The 19700-nt window shown below is 37.4% G+C and overlaps 1 protein-coding gene across 1 annotated transcript in view; it reads left to right on the top strand.

The window, feature by feature from the left end:
• Positions 1-19700, top strand: part of LOC131437458 (limbic system-associated membrane protein) — a 294699-nt gene that overhangs the window by 191323 nt on the left and 83676 nt on the right. Inside the window, exon 6 of the mRNA XM_058606826.1 lies at positions 9932-10079. Within this exon, the coding sequence (XP_058462809.1) occupies positions 9932-10079 (148 nt within the window). The remainder of the gene's footprint in view (positions 1-9931; positions 10080-19700) is intronic.

The raw sequence follows: 19700 nt of genomic DNA on the forward strand, positions 1-19700 counted from the left end.
GCAGTATCATCAGCAAATTGTGACAGAACACCACCACCTGGAAGAGGTGGGATGTCTGATGTGAAAATGTTGTATAGAATGGGACCTAGGATACTTCCCTGGGGTACACCAGCAGGAATAGTAAATCTTTCTGAAAGTGCATTATTCAGAGAAACCTGGAATGCTCTATCTGCAAGATAATTTTTGATAATTTTAATAAGATACATGGGAAAATTATACCGATGCAGTTTGAACACCAGTCCATCGTGCCACACATTATCGAATGCCTTTTCAATATCCAATATTGCCATGGCAGTCGTTTTGGACACTGATTTGTTTTGCTGGATGACGTTGTTAACCCTTGTGAGTTGGTGGATGGTGGATCTTCCTTTCCGGAACCCAAACTGTTCTTCCAGAAATATATCCTGTTCATCTGCGAAAGCAAGAATTCGCCTTTGTATTGACTTTTCAAACAGCTTGGATAGGGCAGAGAGTAAGCTGATGGGCCGATAGCTCTTGGAAAGGGAAGGATCTTTTCCCGGTTTCAAAACTGGGATAACTTTAGCTAACTTCCACTTTGAAGGGAAGTAACCAAGCTCCCAGCACCTGTTAAAATTTTTAGCTAAGAAGACAAATGAGCGAATACTCAAATGTTTCAGCTCAATGTTGAATGTGTTGTCGAAACCGGGGGCCTTCATATTTTTGGATTTTTTCACAAAAGCCATCAGCTCATTCGCATTGACTCTACTTTCCTCAGGAATCAAGCTGTCTGATTGATCAACCTCAGCTACGCTATCAGCAACGGCTCTTTCATGTGGACTAACAATGTTGAGTCCTAAATTGTGAGAACACACAAACTGCTGGCCTAGCACATTTGCCTTCTCTACTGGTGTGATTAAAGGTATTCCTTCAGCTGCGTCCTGGGGTGACATCAGAGGAGGAATAGGCTTCGGTTTTTTCTTAAGCACCTTCGTTACCCAAGTAACAATTTTTGTTACGCTAGCTTGTTTATGACTAGTTTGCAACCAGATATTCGAGTGATTGTTACTAACATCTAACCACTTGCATGACTCAAAAAGCGCAGTTTCTATTAGTTGTTAAGTCAGCTAAAAATAAGTTGTCGTTACGTTGTAATGCCATACTGAAATAACTTATCTTTTCATAACATGAAAATAACTTGTTTCCAAGTAAACTAGTTGAAACTTAGTCACCATCGACATTATAAACATTGAATGCATCCAGAATACTTTTCTATCAACAATAAAAAAGCAGAACAGTACTTTAAATCACAAACTTAATACAAGGTACAAATTTCACAACGATTTTAAAACTGTCGAGCGGAATTCAATTGTACTTAACTGTTTTTTATGCGCCTTCAATCGAAATCTGTTTGTAATGATATAAAAAATAAACAACAAAATAACCCTATGTTCAGAATGCTCAAAATTATTCCAAGTAGAGTGATTTCTCATCATTTTAAATTCATATATCATGAGAACTATAATATTATCACAATCGATGTTCAATCCCTATATTATTTTCTTCGTGTTTATGACAGTGCATAGAACAAAAATGACTTTTCTGCCTTTTACTATTTTTGGCAAAAAGTAGTTTTGAAAAAAGTAATATCCTGGTTTTATTTATGTTTCATACACTTCTTGAGACTCCATATTGTGTTCGCCATATTCAAGCCAACAAAGGTTGTTTTGTTTGCATTTTCGTTATCATAACGTTGGGAAAACCTACCGATAACTATCTGAATCAATGAAGAAATTATATGTTTTAATCTCGTAATATCTAAGTTATTACTACATCAATTCACATAGTAACGATTTACATATACGCTTACGTATTTATAATGGTTTCGCAATCTTTTTTCAACTAGTAGCTAAAACCAAAACTGTGATTAAAGATATGTTAGAATCAAGTAACGATAACTTACAAATGATAGCTAGTTCAATGTTTATGCTATAAAGAAACACTGCCGTCACCTTGTTTTAACCAGCATAACATAAAAAACATGTTCGTGTTCTTGTTGCAACATAGTTGGGCTAAGTGGTATCAGAACTAGTTACGGGTTGCCAATATTGGAGTCAAATAAACTTATTTTCAACTAGTAGCTAGAAATAAAGTTGTGATTAAAGATATGTTTGGATTAAGTTACGATAGCTTATAATTTATAATTTATTCAATATGACAAAAAGATGTGGTGATTTGAAACCTAAATAACTATTTCGTAACTGGTTATGGTATGAAGAAACATTGCTGTCACCTTGTTTTAACCAGTATAACATAAAAAACATATTCGTGCTCTTGTTGCAACATAGTTTGGACTTAGTCGCATTAGAACTAGTTGCGGATTGCTACTTGGGTAAGGACCAGAAGGGCTTTGAATGTGGGAGAATTTCTCGAAGCTTTTGCTGGAAGTTCCTGTTGCGAAGCTCAGATATCCATTCCTGGATTATCCTAGTTAAGTTGTTATAAGTAGTCTTCCTATCTAGGATGCCAGTTCGTTGATACTGCCTCCGGTAGATATTCCGAAGTCGGATGAGTTTCTTGGTGACACTGTCGATTTGAAGAGAGGAACTCGGCATATGTTGTACTGGAACCGTCCTATCACGAGCGACTGTGATTGAATGCTGGAAGGAAGATAGGGCTGCATCGATTTCCATCGGGGAATGAAGTGGCAAATCGATATTAATAAGTTTGTCGGCGATTTGTTGAAATTGGACCCAGTCGGTGCGATAATAGTTCCTCCGAGGTTGAATAGGCACTGTTTCTGGTGAAGATCCCAACGTCAATATTACTGGAAAGTGGTCAGAAGAGAGCTCGTTGAAGACAACCGGAGAGCTGTCTATGGCGATGTTGCTGATGAATATATCCAAAATGGAATGAACTCCCGATCTGGAAAGTCGCGTTGGTTGATCCGGAGCGAAGATGTTGTATTGTCCAGCTTCGTAATCTTCGGCAAGTACGAATCCGTTTCGATTCTGTCTTCTGTTTCCCCACAGCTCATGCCGTGCGTTCAGGTCCCCAGCAATGATGAATTTGTTCTGTCGTCGAGTGAGCTTAGCCAGATCTCGCTTCAATGATGCACACGTACCATTTCGAAGATTGGTTTGTTTGGGGCAGTACGTTGCAATGATGATGATGGGTCCCATCGTCGTTGTAATCTCGATTCCGATGGCTTCTACACGGAACCACCCGCGATCCCATTTCAACCAGAATATTAGTTGATTTTCTGAATTCGATTGGTTAAAATTTGGTACAACTAATCGATTGTTGTTTTAACTAAACTGTCATTTTTGTTTTTCGATTAGCAGAAACGATGGTTGAAACAACTAATTCAACTGTTTGAAAAAAATGCTGTCAATTAGTGAGGACACATACCTTTCAATTTCAACAAATATTTTAGTTGAAATAACTGGTGTTGTTATTGAAACAAAATTCTGTTAGTTGAAAAATAAATCGGTTTTATTTGTTTGTTTGTTTTGAGATCAGTAAAGATCTAAATTCTAAAAAAATACTTCTGATTCGATCGGAAATGATTGATGTAGAAAAACGTTTTTAATCAGCAAAAGTGCCCGGAGGGGCGAGTAAATTAGCGAAATTATTAAATTTACCTAAAATGATGCCTTCAAACGGTTGAACTGAAGTTATGCACTGATAATTTTAGTCAATTTATATGAGCTTGGGTGCATCAACCGCTGGGAATTTTGCGACGGCAATTCAAACGCGCCATTCAATCGCAGCGCGTTCTGTGCGTTTGAAACCCTTCGCTCCTGTTACTTTTATAAATTAAATTCATGTCAAAAAGCGTTTTATTGCTAATGCATGAACATCATCATCGGTATCAAACAGCTGGAAGTAAAACAGTCTGCTGGAAGTAAATAATGATCGAATTTGAAGCATAAAATTTTTGCGCATACCTGAAAGATTACGAGATGATCATTCATTAACATTTTCTAATTTGTCACCAAATCTTTTTCATTTCAAACAAGGTTATTTTTATCACAACACCGCTGTTAGATAAACACTTGTTATCATAAATTTCTTAAATCGAATGAACACAACTTCACCAAACGCTTTAACCATCGATGTTGTTTTCATTGACATTTCGAAGCGACGCGAACAGATTTGTTGTTGATTTTGTATTGCGATTATTGTTTTGCTTTCAACTGTCTCCGGCATTTGACAGCATTCAAAACAACATATTTTTCAACTACTTGAATATATGCAAATCAAAAACCATTTTGGTTGAATCAAAAAGAAATTAGTTAAATCAACTATCGCAAAAATCAAAAACTACGATATCGCAATTTTATGATCGAAGGGTTCTCCGTGTATTAGTTGCAATTTGAAGGCTGACATAAGCCTATGCTGAATGGATCGTTTAATGGCAATGGCGACTCCCCCTCCTCTGGTAGTTGTCCTGTCGAGCCTGTGAATTCTGTAATTGGAAATAAAAATAGAAATTTCAGGTTTAAGATGAGTTTCAGTTAAAATAGCAATATCGGCATTCTTCTATTGAAGAAAGTCGGACAATTCAGCAGTTTTGCTCCTGAGTGAGCAAGCATTCCAATTTACTATAACCAACTCATTATATTGCATATTCGATGATGAATTTGCCTAAGGCGTTGATTTGATCTAACCGCGTTCTGCAGTTTCGTAGTTTTGTTGTCATTGTTTCAAAAATGACGATCAGTTGTTCAGCAGAGAATAAATCACCAGAGTCATCCTTTGCTTGTGGTTGATTATTGCCTCATCCAGGAGGGATTCTTGAGGAAGATTCTTTTTGAGATCCAGCGGCTGAAGTCTTTGGATTGCTGCGAGGAAGTGGCGGCAAATTCGGAATATCCCTCTTCGGTGGGAGCCGTGGGAAATTAATTTCATCCTTCTGTGGAACATTCTTGCGCGTTGATTGTTTGCGGGATGCCTGTTGTCGAATTTTTGTGAACTCAGCACGTTTGGGACACGATTTGCTAGTAGATGGATGGTCGCCATCACAGTTCACACATTTTAAAGCGATGTCATCTAGTAGGCAATCATTGGTATTGTGTGGTTCGGCACATTTCCCGCACCGACTTTTCATGTGGCAATTCCTCGCTCCATGGCCGTAGTTCAAACAGTTCGTGCACTGTGTGACATCCCGATGTACCGGTTTATACTTTTGCCATTCGATGATTATGTGAAATAACGATTTAATCGTATTCAGTTGACTCATGGTGATGGAGCCCTTCTCCAGATGAATCAGGTACAGTTGATCTCTAAACTTTTTGTCCGTATTATGTCGCTTCATTTTGAACACCATCAAAGGCTTTAGTCCAGCCTCCGACAGTGCCTGCTTTAGTTCGGCTTCCATCATGTCGGGTAGTCCTCGAAGTACAACCTTCAAAGGTTTGTTGGCGGCAATATCGTGTGTGAAGTATTCCGCTTTTGTCTGCTTCAGATAACATTCCACTCCTTTGTAGTGGTTCAAAGCCGGAACAGTTATTTTGTAGCCTTCAGTACATAAACGGATTGTTGCCTGTAGTATTTTGCTGATCAGTGTGTTGAAATCCGAGCGTAGAGTTGGTGGGAAGCCCTTCAGGTAGAAAGGCGGCATTTTTTCCTTCTTCTGCAGTTCCTCTTCGACATCAACTGGCAGATCAGCATACTGGTTTTTACTTAGCAAACGGTCGTTTGCCTGTACATCACTTGGCTTCAGACGCTTAGCATCCTTTGGATCCTTCTCGGATCTATGGCGGTTTTTACCCATAGCTTGGGTAGGTAGACAACTGCGAATAAAAAATAAAACAAAATCGAAATTAGTCGTAGTAGGTTATTCGTCTATCCACATCGAGTGTTAGATGACGAATTGAGACGTTAGCTTTGATTTCGCTTCTATTTATAGATTCGCGTGCTTCCAACAGCTTCGCTTTTGCATCGATTGACCAATCAGAGCGAGGCTCTCTCTTTGATACATCGCTTACTTCTTAAAAACCGTCGACTATGGCAGGGAAATCCGGTATGCTGGAGATTTCTTTCAGACAAAATAGGACACTGCTAGCTATTAATCAACATTTCAATGATATACAATTCAAAATACATGGCTATGAACATTCAAATCAGTACGTAGAAATATTTCCTATCAAATGATGAAATAATATTAATAATTGATACAAAACAGACTGAGCTGTAAGTGTTTAAAACCTGACCACATTTCTACGTGTAGTTTTTCTTGAGTTTCTGATTTGCACCCCTAATAAAGATGTGTTCCACATCAAAAAAAAAAAACAAGTGCAACCCCGAAGAGCTAAATACCGCTATGCCGAACTACACTATAAATATAATTGCATTCATTTGGAATATTTGATTTAATTTCGATGAATGCAAAACAAAAACATATAAAAGCGAACAGAGTACAAATTTTTACACGAAAACTAAAAGCTTTGCGTTGCGATCAGACGTGGTGGTAGTGCAATTGCACATTAATAATAAAGCAAAATGACTATTTATTGATCTGTTTATTTTAATATGTCGATTATTTCAAAATTTGTTCCATGCCAATAGCTTGAACAGTGATTTGTAGTATTATAAATTTACTTGATAAATGAAGGTACATTAGTCTCGTATAAATCCCAATGGAAGATTTATTGAACTCCTAGATTTGATCGAAAACTTGGAAATTTCTTTTTGAGTGGTAAATTTTTTCAGATAAGTTGATCGATGATCGATGAAAGGAACTTCCGTTCGAACTTGTATTGAATGGTTATGCTACACGTGCAAATCAAATAAAATCTATCGGCTTAAAGCTTGCTTCAGATAGAATTGGAACAAAGGCAATTGCCTGTATTTCAGTTATCCATTATTGAATTCAAGATCTTTTTTATACAAATGTAACGTTTTCTTCGTACTTTTAAGAAAAAGTACGGATAAAATTATTCGTTCCGGTTTCGAATGAATTCTCGAATTTTTCCTGTAACACGGCTCATTAGGCGGCGCACACCTTCTTCGTCCACCGTTTAGTTTATCTTATTCCACCAGGTCGTCATCTGATTGATGTCTTTGACAACCTTTCCCTTTACCTTGACTCTCCTCTTCCTGATTGCCCAGTATTTCTCAATAGGGCGGAACTGGGGGCAGTTGGGTGGGTTAAGGTTTTTCGGAACAAACTGGACCCCTTTCTCTGCATACCATTCTTGAACGACTTTGCTGTAATGACAGCTTGCCAAATCTGGCCAAAACATTACGGGATGGTCGTGGGATCGAATGAACGGCAAAATTCGTTTTTGGAGACACTCTTTTTGATATAGTTTCGATGTCATTGTCTTATTTGTAACGAAAACTTTCGTTTTTTTGCCACAGCTGCAAATGCCCTGCCAAATCATACATTTTCTTGCAAATTTATCGTAAAAAAACAAATTTGAATTTGGCTGGATCATTTTTTAAAATTTTCGACCTGGGATTTGCCCGAAGTCAGCCTTGATATAGGTTTTATCGTCCATCAGAAGACACCCGTCAAACTTGGTCAGCACCTGGTTATATAGTTTCCGAGCACGAATTTTGACCCAATATTCTGTTATATGGTCCGATTTGGCAGTTTGCTAGCTCGACACGACTTGATTCCTTCCCGAAGACGAGTTCTCCTCACGGTACTGTGGGCAGCACCGAATTTTCTGGTTCAATCACGGTCCGACAGATTAGGATTCCTCTTAATCGTTTTCAAAATCTTACCACGCAGTTTCCGGTCGACAGTTCCACTCCGACGATTGGCTTGAGGCTTCCGAATCGTCGTCAATGTTTCCTTATACCGTTTGATAACGCGCTATACGGTATTTCTGGGCAATTTCAGCTGTTTAGCTAGCCTAGATGCAGACCACAATGGATTTCCAAAATAACTGTGCACATTTTTTTTTCCTTCTTTCGGCTTCCATGTTGTTTGTTTACAAAGTACAGTCGATTTGCGGAATGTCAAAAATCATACGTGAAGCTGACAAAATTCCCGACACGTGGGCGCCAAGAACTTCCAAATCCGTCCACCAGGAGCGCCACAATATGATTAAAAGTTTGTTCCAATTCTAAATGAAGCAAGCTTTAGTCCTGCGGTATTCTTCGCAAACGTCTCCATATCGCTCGATCTATGGCCGCTCTTCGCCGGCCGCTCAAGACCCGGATACTTTGTAATTCACCCTCCATTTGATCGATCTACCTTGCTCGCTGCGCTCTTCTATTTCTTGATTGAGATTTAATCCCATAGTTTGGGAATGGCATCAAGTCTTATCATAAGCTATTGAAGCATTAGTTAGCCTCTTCTATTAATTCTACTAATTAATTAAATTTTATTGTTTAATTAACTGGAAATCCGTGATGTCTTACTAAAAATACATCAGTTTCTACTCTGATAAAAATCATCATAATTTTCGAATGACGATTGAGTTGTTGGAATATTTTACCAACTTAAGCATAAAAAGGAATTTTTCTTACGATTCAATGATATGCCATACATTTAGTAGTGGGAACTGAGAAGAGCTTTTAAAATTTGCATTTATATTGCTCTTGAATACAATTATGCTGTCGGTGTTAAGCAGAAAAAGGAATATTTCAATTTCAATGATAATGGTTTCACTGAATCAGAATTACTATTATCTACCATGGAGCATCGGCTAATCAGAGAGTTGAAACTTTTATAGTTCATCGTTTTAAATTACACAAAAATGAAACAAATTGTGGCGTGGTACCGCTTAAATACACTAGAATGTTTCGAGATATAAACAAACTGAACTTTATATAGTTAATCATGAGAAGAAGAAAAAAGCACTTCTCGCATAAATTTTTTTCCAACAAAACAAACCAACGTGATTAAGTTCTGTCGATACCACATACGATGGTTACAATGAGAGGGTGTAAGAGACTGGGAGAAGCTCACTACAAGATTTATTATCTTCCGAAACATAAACTTTCATTTTATTTCCATTGCGATGTTGAGCTGCGATTTCACGACCGATTACACTTGGGAATAAAATAAAATTTCACTTCAAACAGTACATCGTCGTCTCCGTTGGACGCGGTAGAAACGATTCTGCTCGAACGGGTAGTTTTTGCATCGAACTACATATGCATATCACAGGCAAAGGCCAGCCGTTCGCTAGATCATCTTCGAACGCGCACATGTGGATGGCATCGTTATCCCTTTAGTTTAATGGTGTCAATCTTCGCATTTATAGTGCGAATTTCCTCTTTGTGAGTTTCAAAGCAGTGGAAATTCTTTTTCTCAAGGCAACACCTTGGAACGGGTTTCCTTATACAGACATACAGATTCGAGATGGCGGTAGTATCTTATGAGTTATATTGAAAAAGTCAATCAAATGAGAAAAAACTCGAAAAGCGAACAGTTTTCTTCGCATTGCTGTAGTATTTCCGTTTTCATTCGATTCACTCAGCTCCTAATACCTGGCTGAAAGAGCGCTACCGTGTGTTGTAAGGTTGTGCCAACCCAGAGGCTATATCATACAGCAAGTCCCCCCGATATTGAACTCGCCGGCAACAGAGCCAATCGAAACCCTTGAAGCACTTTCAGGAAAAAGGAAACGATTATTTCCTATTCAAGTAACGGAATGGGTGCTTTTGTTTCAACTATCAATCTTCATCAGGACAAATGGCAGTAAACACAATCCCATCACTAGCGGGTGGACTGTGCAAGGTTCGATCCAGCAGATTTTTATTTCGTCCGTGTGTGAGTATTTAATCGCATTCAGGGATTCCAATCGTCCGTCAAGGGTCTCTTGAAAACCTGGAATCGCTTCACTATACGGGTTTACACGGAGGAGAAAGCGGTTCCGTACTTGAACTCCTACAAGAGCAGTCATCAGTAAATATACCATTCTTCATGCTTCATCCATCCAACATTTCCTTTCGTTTCATTTCATCTATGTTCTCTTTTTTTTTGCTCTCTCACTTCCATGGCATACAGGACTCATTCACGGGCGCATCGCATCTATCGGAGAGCACCACGCTGGTCATGGAACGAGTGGATCGGCACCACGCCGGTATATACCAGTGCACGGCGGACAACGGCGTCCGGGAAGCAGTGAATGCCGATATCGAAGTTACGGTCCTGTGTAAGTATTCCAACCGTTTTGTGGTCCCATTCGGTGCTCCGACCAGTCGGACTTCGATATCGGGACGTTGGTGCATGTATGCTGTAGCTATAACGACTGGACTGGGGCATTCGATTGTACAAGGCTTATTTCCGTGGCTTCGGGATTCAACGTGGACGACGCCGGGGAATTGATATTTTTATGGCTTTTCAATGATATTATATAAGGAGCACTTTGTGGTATTTATGAATTATTTATAATGATACTTTGAACACGTCGACAGGCTTCTATAATTTGAGATGCCATCGGACCGTATGAAGAATTGAAAATTGTTGTTAGAGTGGTGCATGAATGTTGAATTTTGTTCTGTACGAGTTTTCCACTGTATCGATCTATATTTATTATGATGAGCGGATATTTACAAGATTTGGTAGCTATCTGATGACTTCGATTATTGTTTACAATTCAAACGTCGAACGGTTTCATCCCCAATATTAATACGCTTTTTCACCTATAAACAAATGCGATCGATAATCGAACAGAGTTTCCTGTCGGAAGCCACTCGTTCAAATATTGTCTGTATGGAACGACCAGACCTTTGTTATGTCACTTGATTTGTTTTCCTTTCAAACTAATTAGTTCAAGTGACACGTTCTTCTGGTCATTTGGTAATTTGTACCCGGTACACCCAAACCATCATTCAAGTTAGCTCGTAAAAAAAGTTTACGTCATTTGGGATTTACATCGTGAAAAAGTTTTGTGTAATGAATGTGGTGAACCTCAATAATATGAATATTTTCGGAACGGATGTGGAAATGCAAAGATGCATGGGGTCGATTCAAAGATAATGGCTACTTCCGGTTTATAGAAAAATTTTAAACCCCTTTACAATAAGGATATTTTTGAAACGGACTTGATGAGTACACTAAAACCTAAATTTACGCGTTTTGTTTGAAATAATGCGTAAAACAGGTTTTGCAGGAAATTTTAACTTATACATATACAAAACAATCCAACATGCTTCAGTGAATTGAATATTATGAAATGCACATTACAGAAATTCCATAGAATCTACTTCTGATTCATTCATTCCCTGGAAAAAAGAAATCAGTATGGTGACATTTGTATGGCTTACTCGTTGTACTATACACAGCAAATTGACATACTGTGGTAGGATCTGTAGATGTTCTTATTCGAGAAAACCTACTTAGAACATAGGCTTCTTGTTTGTGGACCATACTCGTGGTATCACATTCAATCAATGGGATCATTGTAATGAATTATGATATGAATGTTCTAGGTAATCCAAAAACTACCTGAAGTTCAAACTTTAAGATTTACCATCATAACAAGGTGCTTTAATGACAAGGTGTCTACGGTCCATATTCATGGTAGAGCAAACCAAAGTCTCGGAATGACATTTCTTTTGTGTAATTTGGCTTTTCTGTTTCAAAAGACTTCGCAGACGATTCTTAGCTTACAGAATTATTGCATGACGAGTACTATAATCCTATTGACACTATGAATCCTTCCAGGTCAGGGCTCGAACATACGACAACTGGCTTGTAAGACCTGCGCCTTATCTATTGAACCTCCAACCTTTACTCATACTACCATATGCAATGAATAGGATTATTGTAAAAATTCTAGGTTATTCAAAAACTACCTGGAGTACTGGTCTTATGATCTATCAGCGTAGTTGATGACAAAAACGGAATTTTTATATACGGTCTATACTCGTGATACTACATGCAATCAACAGGCCTATTGTAGATGCTCTGGGTCGCCCAAAAACTATCTGGAACTCAGACCGTAAACTTTTCAAAATATTAAACGGTACTCATTTCAAAATCTTAAACGGCATGTCGATATTTGTGTGATCGGATTGAAAGAGGAAGTGAGCTGCAACATTCAGGAAAATCAAAAAATGATATATATCCCACCCAAAATCGGTTTTGTAATTAGATCTCAATTTAATTTCGCTAAAATTGTGTACAGGATTTACCGAAATGAGCAATGAACCCCTACGGCTACAGCTTCTTGACGCATTGAGTCAGAAACAACAGAACAGGGCCGGTGAAACATGTTAAGCCCAGGTGGGTAATTTTTCGTACCGGGGGAAACGACCGGCCATTTCCAAGTCTACCTTAATTCTAATGGAAATGTTATTTATCCCTTAAAAAAGCAAGATCGATTTTTTTAAATATTTAATTTCGATATAACTTTGCATAAAACGCGTAAAGTTTGAAACGTTTTGAATTTTTGTTTCAAAACAAAAATGCTTATTTAAGCGTTAAATACAACATAAAACTACTATGGGGTTGTTCGAATTGTTGACGTAGGACTACTCAACTATATCAAAAATACTGCCAACATTTGTGTTGAATATTGAGGCAGCAGTCTATTTTGTGTTGCGTATAAACTTAATAATGTCTGTGAATTTTCGCAACTAACTTTTTGATAATTTTGGTTACCTTGAACGTTCAGTTTGTTGGGGTTGATGATGTAAGGTGCTGAACTCGTTTATCTAGTAGTCCATGATTGAGGTCATCCTACAAAAATATCCTCGAATATGAAGAAACTTCCGCATTTCGATCAAAATGTGTCTCGTGCGAATCGAACGGTGCACAAAATAAATCCACAAAAGGTCCAGCCGCTGATGTGCACACCACTTTAGTCAAAAGGTCCCGGGACTGATCCAAAAATGACGTTTGAAGTGTCAAACTAACCTCATTTTTCAAAAGTCCCAAAGTTAAGATGACAGGTGTCAAACTTTCACGTCATCCGGACTACAAACACTAATCCTACCGACATATAAAAGACGTTACTTATTCACTTATGAAAAACTGAAAATGAAATGAAATTTCGTTTATAGATAAAACATTGCTTTTTAAAGGGATAAAACCGCGCAAGCCTAACAAGTTTGAGAAGTGTTATCCGTACTAGGATTAAAAACAAAGATTCGTGGTATTCTGATTTTTAAGGTGGTCAAAAAAATAAGCAAGTTTTGACAATCGTGATGGATGGACGCAAGATCATAGTTCGTGATATAAGATGTGCTAAGAAAGTTAGCATATCAACTGGAAGTGCTGTTACGATCTTAGGCAAAAATGGGTGCCTCGTTCGCTCACAATCGGAAAAAGCAACAACGCATCAACGATCCAAAGAGAGGCACTGTTTAGTCGCAATAAAATGGATTTCTTGCGTTGGTATGACACAGTGGACGAAACATGGATCTACCTTTTTTCTCCGGAGTCATAACAACACTCAAACGGAAAAAGGTACATTAACATCAACTGTTTTGAAAAGGAAAGTACCATCAAAATTGACTTTTTGAACGATGTGTTAGCAATCTTCTCTATGGCAGTATCGGACTGCACAGAATGCAAGTCGATTCAATACTCTCTTAAATGCGAACGCGCTCATTCAAGAGCAGAAATATTATAGAAACCACGAACGTATGTATGCGAAACTGTCGTATCTGTTGGAGGAAATCATGACGATGGTTCGAAAATTAGAAATAGTTCGTTACTAATTGAAGATTCGATCATCAATTATCTAAAATATGTGATATAATATCGAATATCAGTTAAAGAAGTAGACGTTCAAAGCCTGACCGCTTTCTTATTTTCTGTATTTTGAATTTGACCCCCAGTATAAAAAACAAAAACGCAATTCTACGACAAACATTTTTTTTTTTATTTATGTGAAGATATAGAACGGAAAGGTGAGATGTGAAGGTTCATTTGAGCAAACAGAAATCTTCAAGTAACATAGCTTTTACATTCTTTCAGAAGAGTAGAAAGTGCCAACTTCTGGTAACTTTACCGGTTCGAATAGCAAATGGTAAAATTCCTTTATCGGTACTTTCCGGCATACCAGAGACTCGAGTAATTTGTATTGATGAGTTGCGTGAGCTCGACTCCTATGGCGGAAGGTAAAAGTTAAGTTACTAAAGGATTTCTGCTTGCTCAAGTGACCCTTATCACGTCTCACCTCTCTGTTGTATATCTTCACATTCTTCCTTTATTATTCTGAGTTACAAATATTGTAATTATGAATAACACTAATATTAACATTGTTTATCGATCGAAATTTCAGGTGGATAATTACCCACCTTTGGAATATTCGGGTGGTAATACTACCCACCGTAACCACCTCTTTCACCGGCCCTGCAACAGAACATCCTTCAAATTTAGCTCACAAATCAGATAATTAAAACCAAAAATCAGGATACTCATTGGAGTCAATGCAGGGCTATTATATATCATAAAAGTACCGTAATGACAAACAAACAAATACTGCTCAGCACGCCGAACTATCGCCATGTCATGGTTAAGTTTGTAATGTCCGATCAGAGTTCTGACCAGATTACTGTAGTGAAACTTGGAACAATGAAGTAGACTTTCTGACATGTACAGATTCAAATCGCCTTTTCTTGCATGTTTCAAGCTTCGTCGAAAGATGGCATAAATGGATACAGTCCAAAAATGAAACTTGTGCAATGGTGAATCTTTATCTAACTAGGCGACAATGGTAAAGCTGGTTCTGGCCCAACGAAATCGTTCGTTGATCTAGTTCTAGCCAACGCATCAACCCACCAAGAAAACACCATTTGAAATAATGAGATCTACGATTTATACTTCGACATTTGATCACTACATTCGACCGTAAGTCATTCGAATCAAGTGTTTTAAAACAGCCTGCCTGTCGGAACAAAAATGCATTTCAGCAGTGAGCCAGACTGCTCAAAACTTATTTAACAACAGTAGAGACTAACACCAGTACGACCCTAGAGCAGAAAACCGTCACCCGAATAAATAGCGATAGCAAACTTATATCAAAATAATAGTTCATTTGGCCAACATTGCTTGTTTAGGCATTATTTTATTATTAAATGGTAAAATAGTGGTTCAATTTTGTATAAAAGCTTGTTTTGCTATTATTTCGCAAATTTAAAGATAATATAATTTATGTACACACTTAAAAAAAACCTTGTGATTTTACATCTTATTAGATGCACATAAATGGAGCGTCGAAGTTCACGCAAATGTACGTGGAAGAACATTTAATATTGTGTCTAAAACATGACATGAAATTCATTGAAATAAAAAAAAAATCTGTAGCAACCACCGCGACTTGAACCGAGAATCATTGAATAGCAAGTTCGTCTGATAATCGACTGAGCCACAGAAACATGCATCTGCTTGGCTAGTAAAAGGTGCATTTAAATTCAAACAGTCGCACCTGCTAGCAGAACGCAAGCTACTGTCGAAACCAGCAAAATTCAAGCTCATCTAACATTAAGTCATTACAAATAAAATCTTCCGTCATTTGACAAATTAGGTCTTTATGAATTACATCGTATGAGGGATTAAGTCACCTGTAAAATTCAATTTTTTTGGAGTGTAGGTATAAGATCAACGTATTTAATGAATTGTTAGAAAATATTGTTATCTTCTAGAGAAGTCTTAGAAATTTTTAGCGAATTTAGAAAAATTCAACCGAAACTCAAATTTTGTTTGCCATTCATTAAATTTTTGGATTTTTAAATGTACAAACACAGAAAGAAATAATGAAATTTACACGCCATGTAAATCAATAGTAACATGTAATAGACATGGGTTGAATCGAGATTTGGATTGAAAACCTTCATCGATGCAAAACTGAATTGGATTGCATTGAACTTTCAATGAATATAACTGTATCTTTCAATTAACGCTTAGTTTGCAATTAAATTCTATTGAAACCAACAGAATTGTAAAGTAACTTTATGTTTAATTTCCTGCACTAAATATGTGCATGAAAATAGATGTAAATTCACAAAATATTTTTATCTGTGAACTTAGTAATATAGTTATTGATCGTATTATTTTATTGTGTTATTCATTTGGTATGCATCAAGAATAGAAATATAATTTTCAAAATCGCCAATCGTTCTACTTCTAAGATAATTCAAATACGTTTTAAATTTAGTCACTGAATTCTATATTGCAATGCAAAAACCTCAATAAGATATTACTTTGCTTTCGCGGAATACAATTTTAAGTATTCTGTTAAACTATTTCAGCTCTAAACTCAACCTCACGAATATTACTATATTACAATAATTATTTCCATCTGATCGAGCAGTGGAAGAAACTGTTTGTGAATCAAGTAGTCGCTCTAAGCAACCAGACATTCACTCCTGAAGAAAACCTCACTGATTTGAATGGTAAACTACATGTGAGAGTTACACAGAAAGAAAAGATGAAACTTACACGACATGTAAACCGATAGTACTATGAAATAATCAATTGAAACGAAAATCTGATTTAAAACCATGATTGATGTAAAATTACATTAAAATTCATTTATTTTTCAATGAACAAGACTCTATATTTACAAACTGCTTCGTTTTATAATGTAAATTTCCATTCAATTGCCTGCTCCAAATATGTGCATGATTATTAATGTAAAATCACAAAATATTTTTATCTGTGTAGGTCACTGGAAGCGATTAAATACTTATCTCAAACAATTATTTAAGACCGCAAACGACTGAGACTAGTTGCATAGTCTATGGGATAACTGTTCCACTGCACTGTTACCTTAAAACAGCATGCACAAAATAATGCTTCTTGTTTTAGGAAACTTGTGGTGATTTAATGTACACGCAGCAGTAGGAGTTTCCGTTAGTGCCTTTACTTTAACTGTCGCAATCTCTCTTTTCTGACACCACTCAAAACACAATGTTGAAGTCATGGCTTGGCTGTATATGTGGCAAATGTGCGGAAAAGTAGACATTTTTCCTGATTATGCTGTCAATAGTCCATCTAACTCTGACAGTGAGACGTGAGCGCTGCTAGGGCAAAGCAAAGGATTTTCCTTCAATGACTGCAGTATTTAAGTTCATGCTGCCATTCAGTCACCTTGACTTAGGCGCTTCTGATTTTGTGGCCATTCGTGACATGGAACAGGAAAATCAGTGGATCAAGTTTTGATTGAGATAATTCCACCGGATATAACACGTCTTTCATGTTTAGTGGATTTAAAAATCCTGGACAGGTTGACCGTAATGTTATACCTAACCAGTTGGGATCGGTACCTCTACTTCACGGTTATCTGCGATGCTCGAAAAAGGAAGTTAACGATCAATTTTCGAGGGTGGCCCTGCCGCCACATAGAGCTTCCTGTCGCAACTATTCCCATTTGTTTACCGATAGGGTTTTCATTATGTCACTTGATTCGATTTCGTTTCAATTGTTGAGATACACCAGAGTTCGAAATATATCGTCCGTGATCACACTAATATGGCGTGAGTTAGCTCTGAAAAGATCCATTGGGCCGTATGAATAAATCATAGCAAGCTTGAGTTTCGCTAGTAAACTGTAGTATTCACTACATGTTTTCATAGCTCTAGAGGTTGATACTCGTGAATAAGTATAAAAACTTAAAAAGGGGACATTTTTGCAGCAGTAAGTAGGTTTCTTGCTTTGCGCACGCTAATGGCTACTTTCCCGGCTCTGTACAGATCGCCGTGCAGCAAATGCTGTAATGCAAAAGTAGCATGTATTAAATGCTCGAATTTGTTTTTTTTTTCATACCAACTGTGGACTTTGTTTTTAAGATGGTACTACAGACACCAGACTTTACATTTGTTACTAAGTAGAGATGGGCAACTGTTACTTGATGATATAATTTGTCGACGGTAGTAGAAACATTTATACAAACAGCGTTGACCTGTGTGACCTGTGTCGAATTATTATTATTTTTTTTATCTTCTCAAGGTATTCCATCAATGTGAATCACTCCTTGTGAATCCTAGAAAATGGTGGGCATCACCTAAGAACAGAGACGTTGACCGGATACAACGTCTCTGTTAAGAGTTTCCTAGTACAGATCTTGGAAACAGTATGCTGCCGTTAATCGCGGTTAAAGGAAGTTTGTAGAAATATGCGCATGTAATCCAGCTCTTCCCTTTCTCTTCTGGACGTAGCTTTGCGTAATGTCAACCTTTGCGACAACATCGCGTGATGACATTTTGTGATTTTGGAAGAAACTACTTCAACCTCCAACTTCCTACATGGCAAAGCTGGTTTTCTTTTTGCTCCACACCTGCGGTCCAAAGTCAAGCAGGTAATGATTAACCTTTTTTATGAATATAAAAAATAGGTATAGAGTTCGCTCAAACTTTAGAAAATTTTTCCGAGGCCCAGAGAGCCGAGTATCATATACCAATCGACTCAGCTCGACGAACTGAGCAAATGTCCGTGTTGTATGTGTGTGTATGTGTGTATCTGTTTGTGTGTTATCAACAAAGAGGTCGAGTTCTCAGAGATGGCTGGACCGATTTTGATCAAACCAGTCGCAAATGAAAGGTTTTGAGATCGGATGTTTGCTTTTTGAGTTATACGAAGTTTTAGTAAATATTTTCGGTTTTTTGACAATCACCCCGATTCTGCAATCCGACGGATTTGTGATACGAACGAATCTACACTTTCGTTCGAGTTTGAATTTTGCATTCTTTATTCCGTTCGACTTGTATGATTCGTTCGGGAACACTAACCATCAAAACTGTCAGCACTACTTACACGTTCTATATTATTTATATTATTCATTTCTTAGTAAACGATACCGCCACACTTGTATAAACAAATTAGAACGATTCAAAACCGAACAGAAGTAATACTTACGCAAGTCGATCGAGTAATGTTCGAAAATTGAACAACTTAAACGAATGATATTCGAGTTCATACCCAACTCGAACGGAATGTAGAATGGAAATTGCACATTCGATCGGAATATTTCGAATCGATCGACGTACAGAATAGGGGTGAATATCTGTCACAATTGACCTTAAAACAGATTACGTTCCGCACGGTAATAGCTATGCAACAAGCCATAAATTGTTAAAATCCGTCCATTTTCAACGGAGATGTCAATATTTTTGTGTAAGCGACTTTTCGCCTTATTCCAGTAGTAGGAGTTTTACGCGCTTGATGATAAAGCGATGTATCCCAGCAAAGTGAAACACGATTTTCAATACTCTTTTATGCAATTGTTTCTAAGCACCTAAGGTACTATACACAGCACCCTTTTTCATGACGTTTCGATTTTAGCACGGTTCGTTTTTTGGCAACATTATCGTATTTTCAAATTCGAAAAATTTCATATTTATATTGGTTTATACTGCTTGCAACAATAATTGCTGGAAGAACACAACTTCTTACACCCTTATACCACTCGAAGAAGTTCGTCGAGATAATCAAATTTGTGTGTGACAAATAATTTCAATAATTTTTCTTGGATATGGCTTAGCTGATTTCTACAAACTCAGACTCATATGATAAGTTCTATGATCCCATATATGGCTTCTGAAATTGTTTTGGTCCGACTTCTGGTTCCGGAACTACAGGATGATATATGTACTGGAATAAAATTAATGTCACTCCTTTTGTTCGTAGATGGCTGAGCCGATTTCTTCTATCCAATATTCAAATGAAAGGTATTAAGGCCCTATACAAACTGCTTGTTTTCTAATCAGATCCGACTTTCGGTTCAGGAGATAGAGGGTGACTAGTGTAAAAATTTCGCATAAATTTATTCGGTTCACAGATTTTGAGAGTCGACGACCAAATAAATTTAATTCAGTTTTACCGG

Source organism: Malaya genurostris, chromosome 3 (assembly GCF_030247185.1).
Source record: "Malaya genurostris strain Urasoe2022 chromosome 3, Malgen_1.1, whole genome shotgun sequence".
Lineage (NCBI taxonomy): Eukaryota > Metazoa > Arthropoda > Insecta > Diptera > Culicidae > Malaya > Malaya genurostris.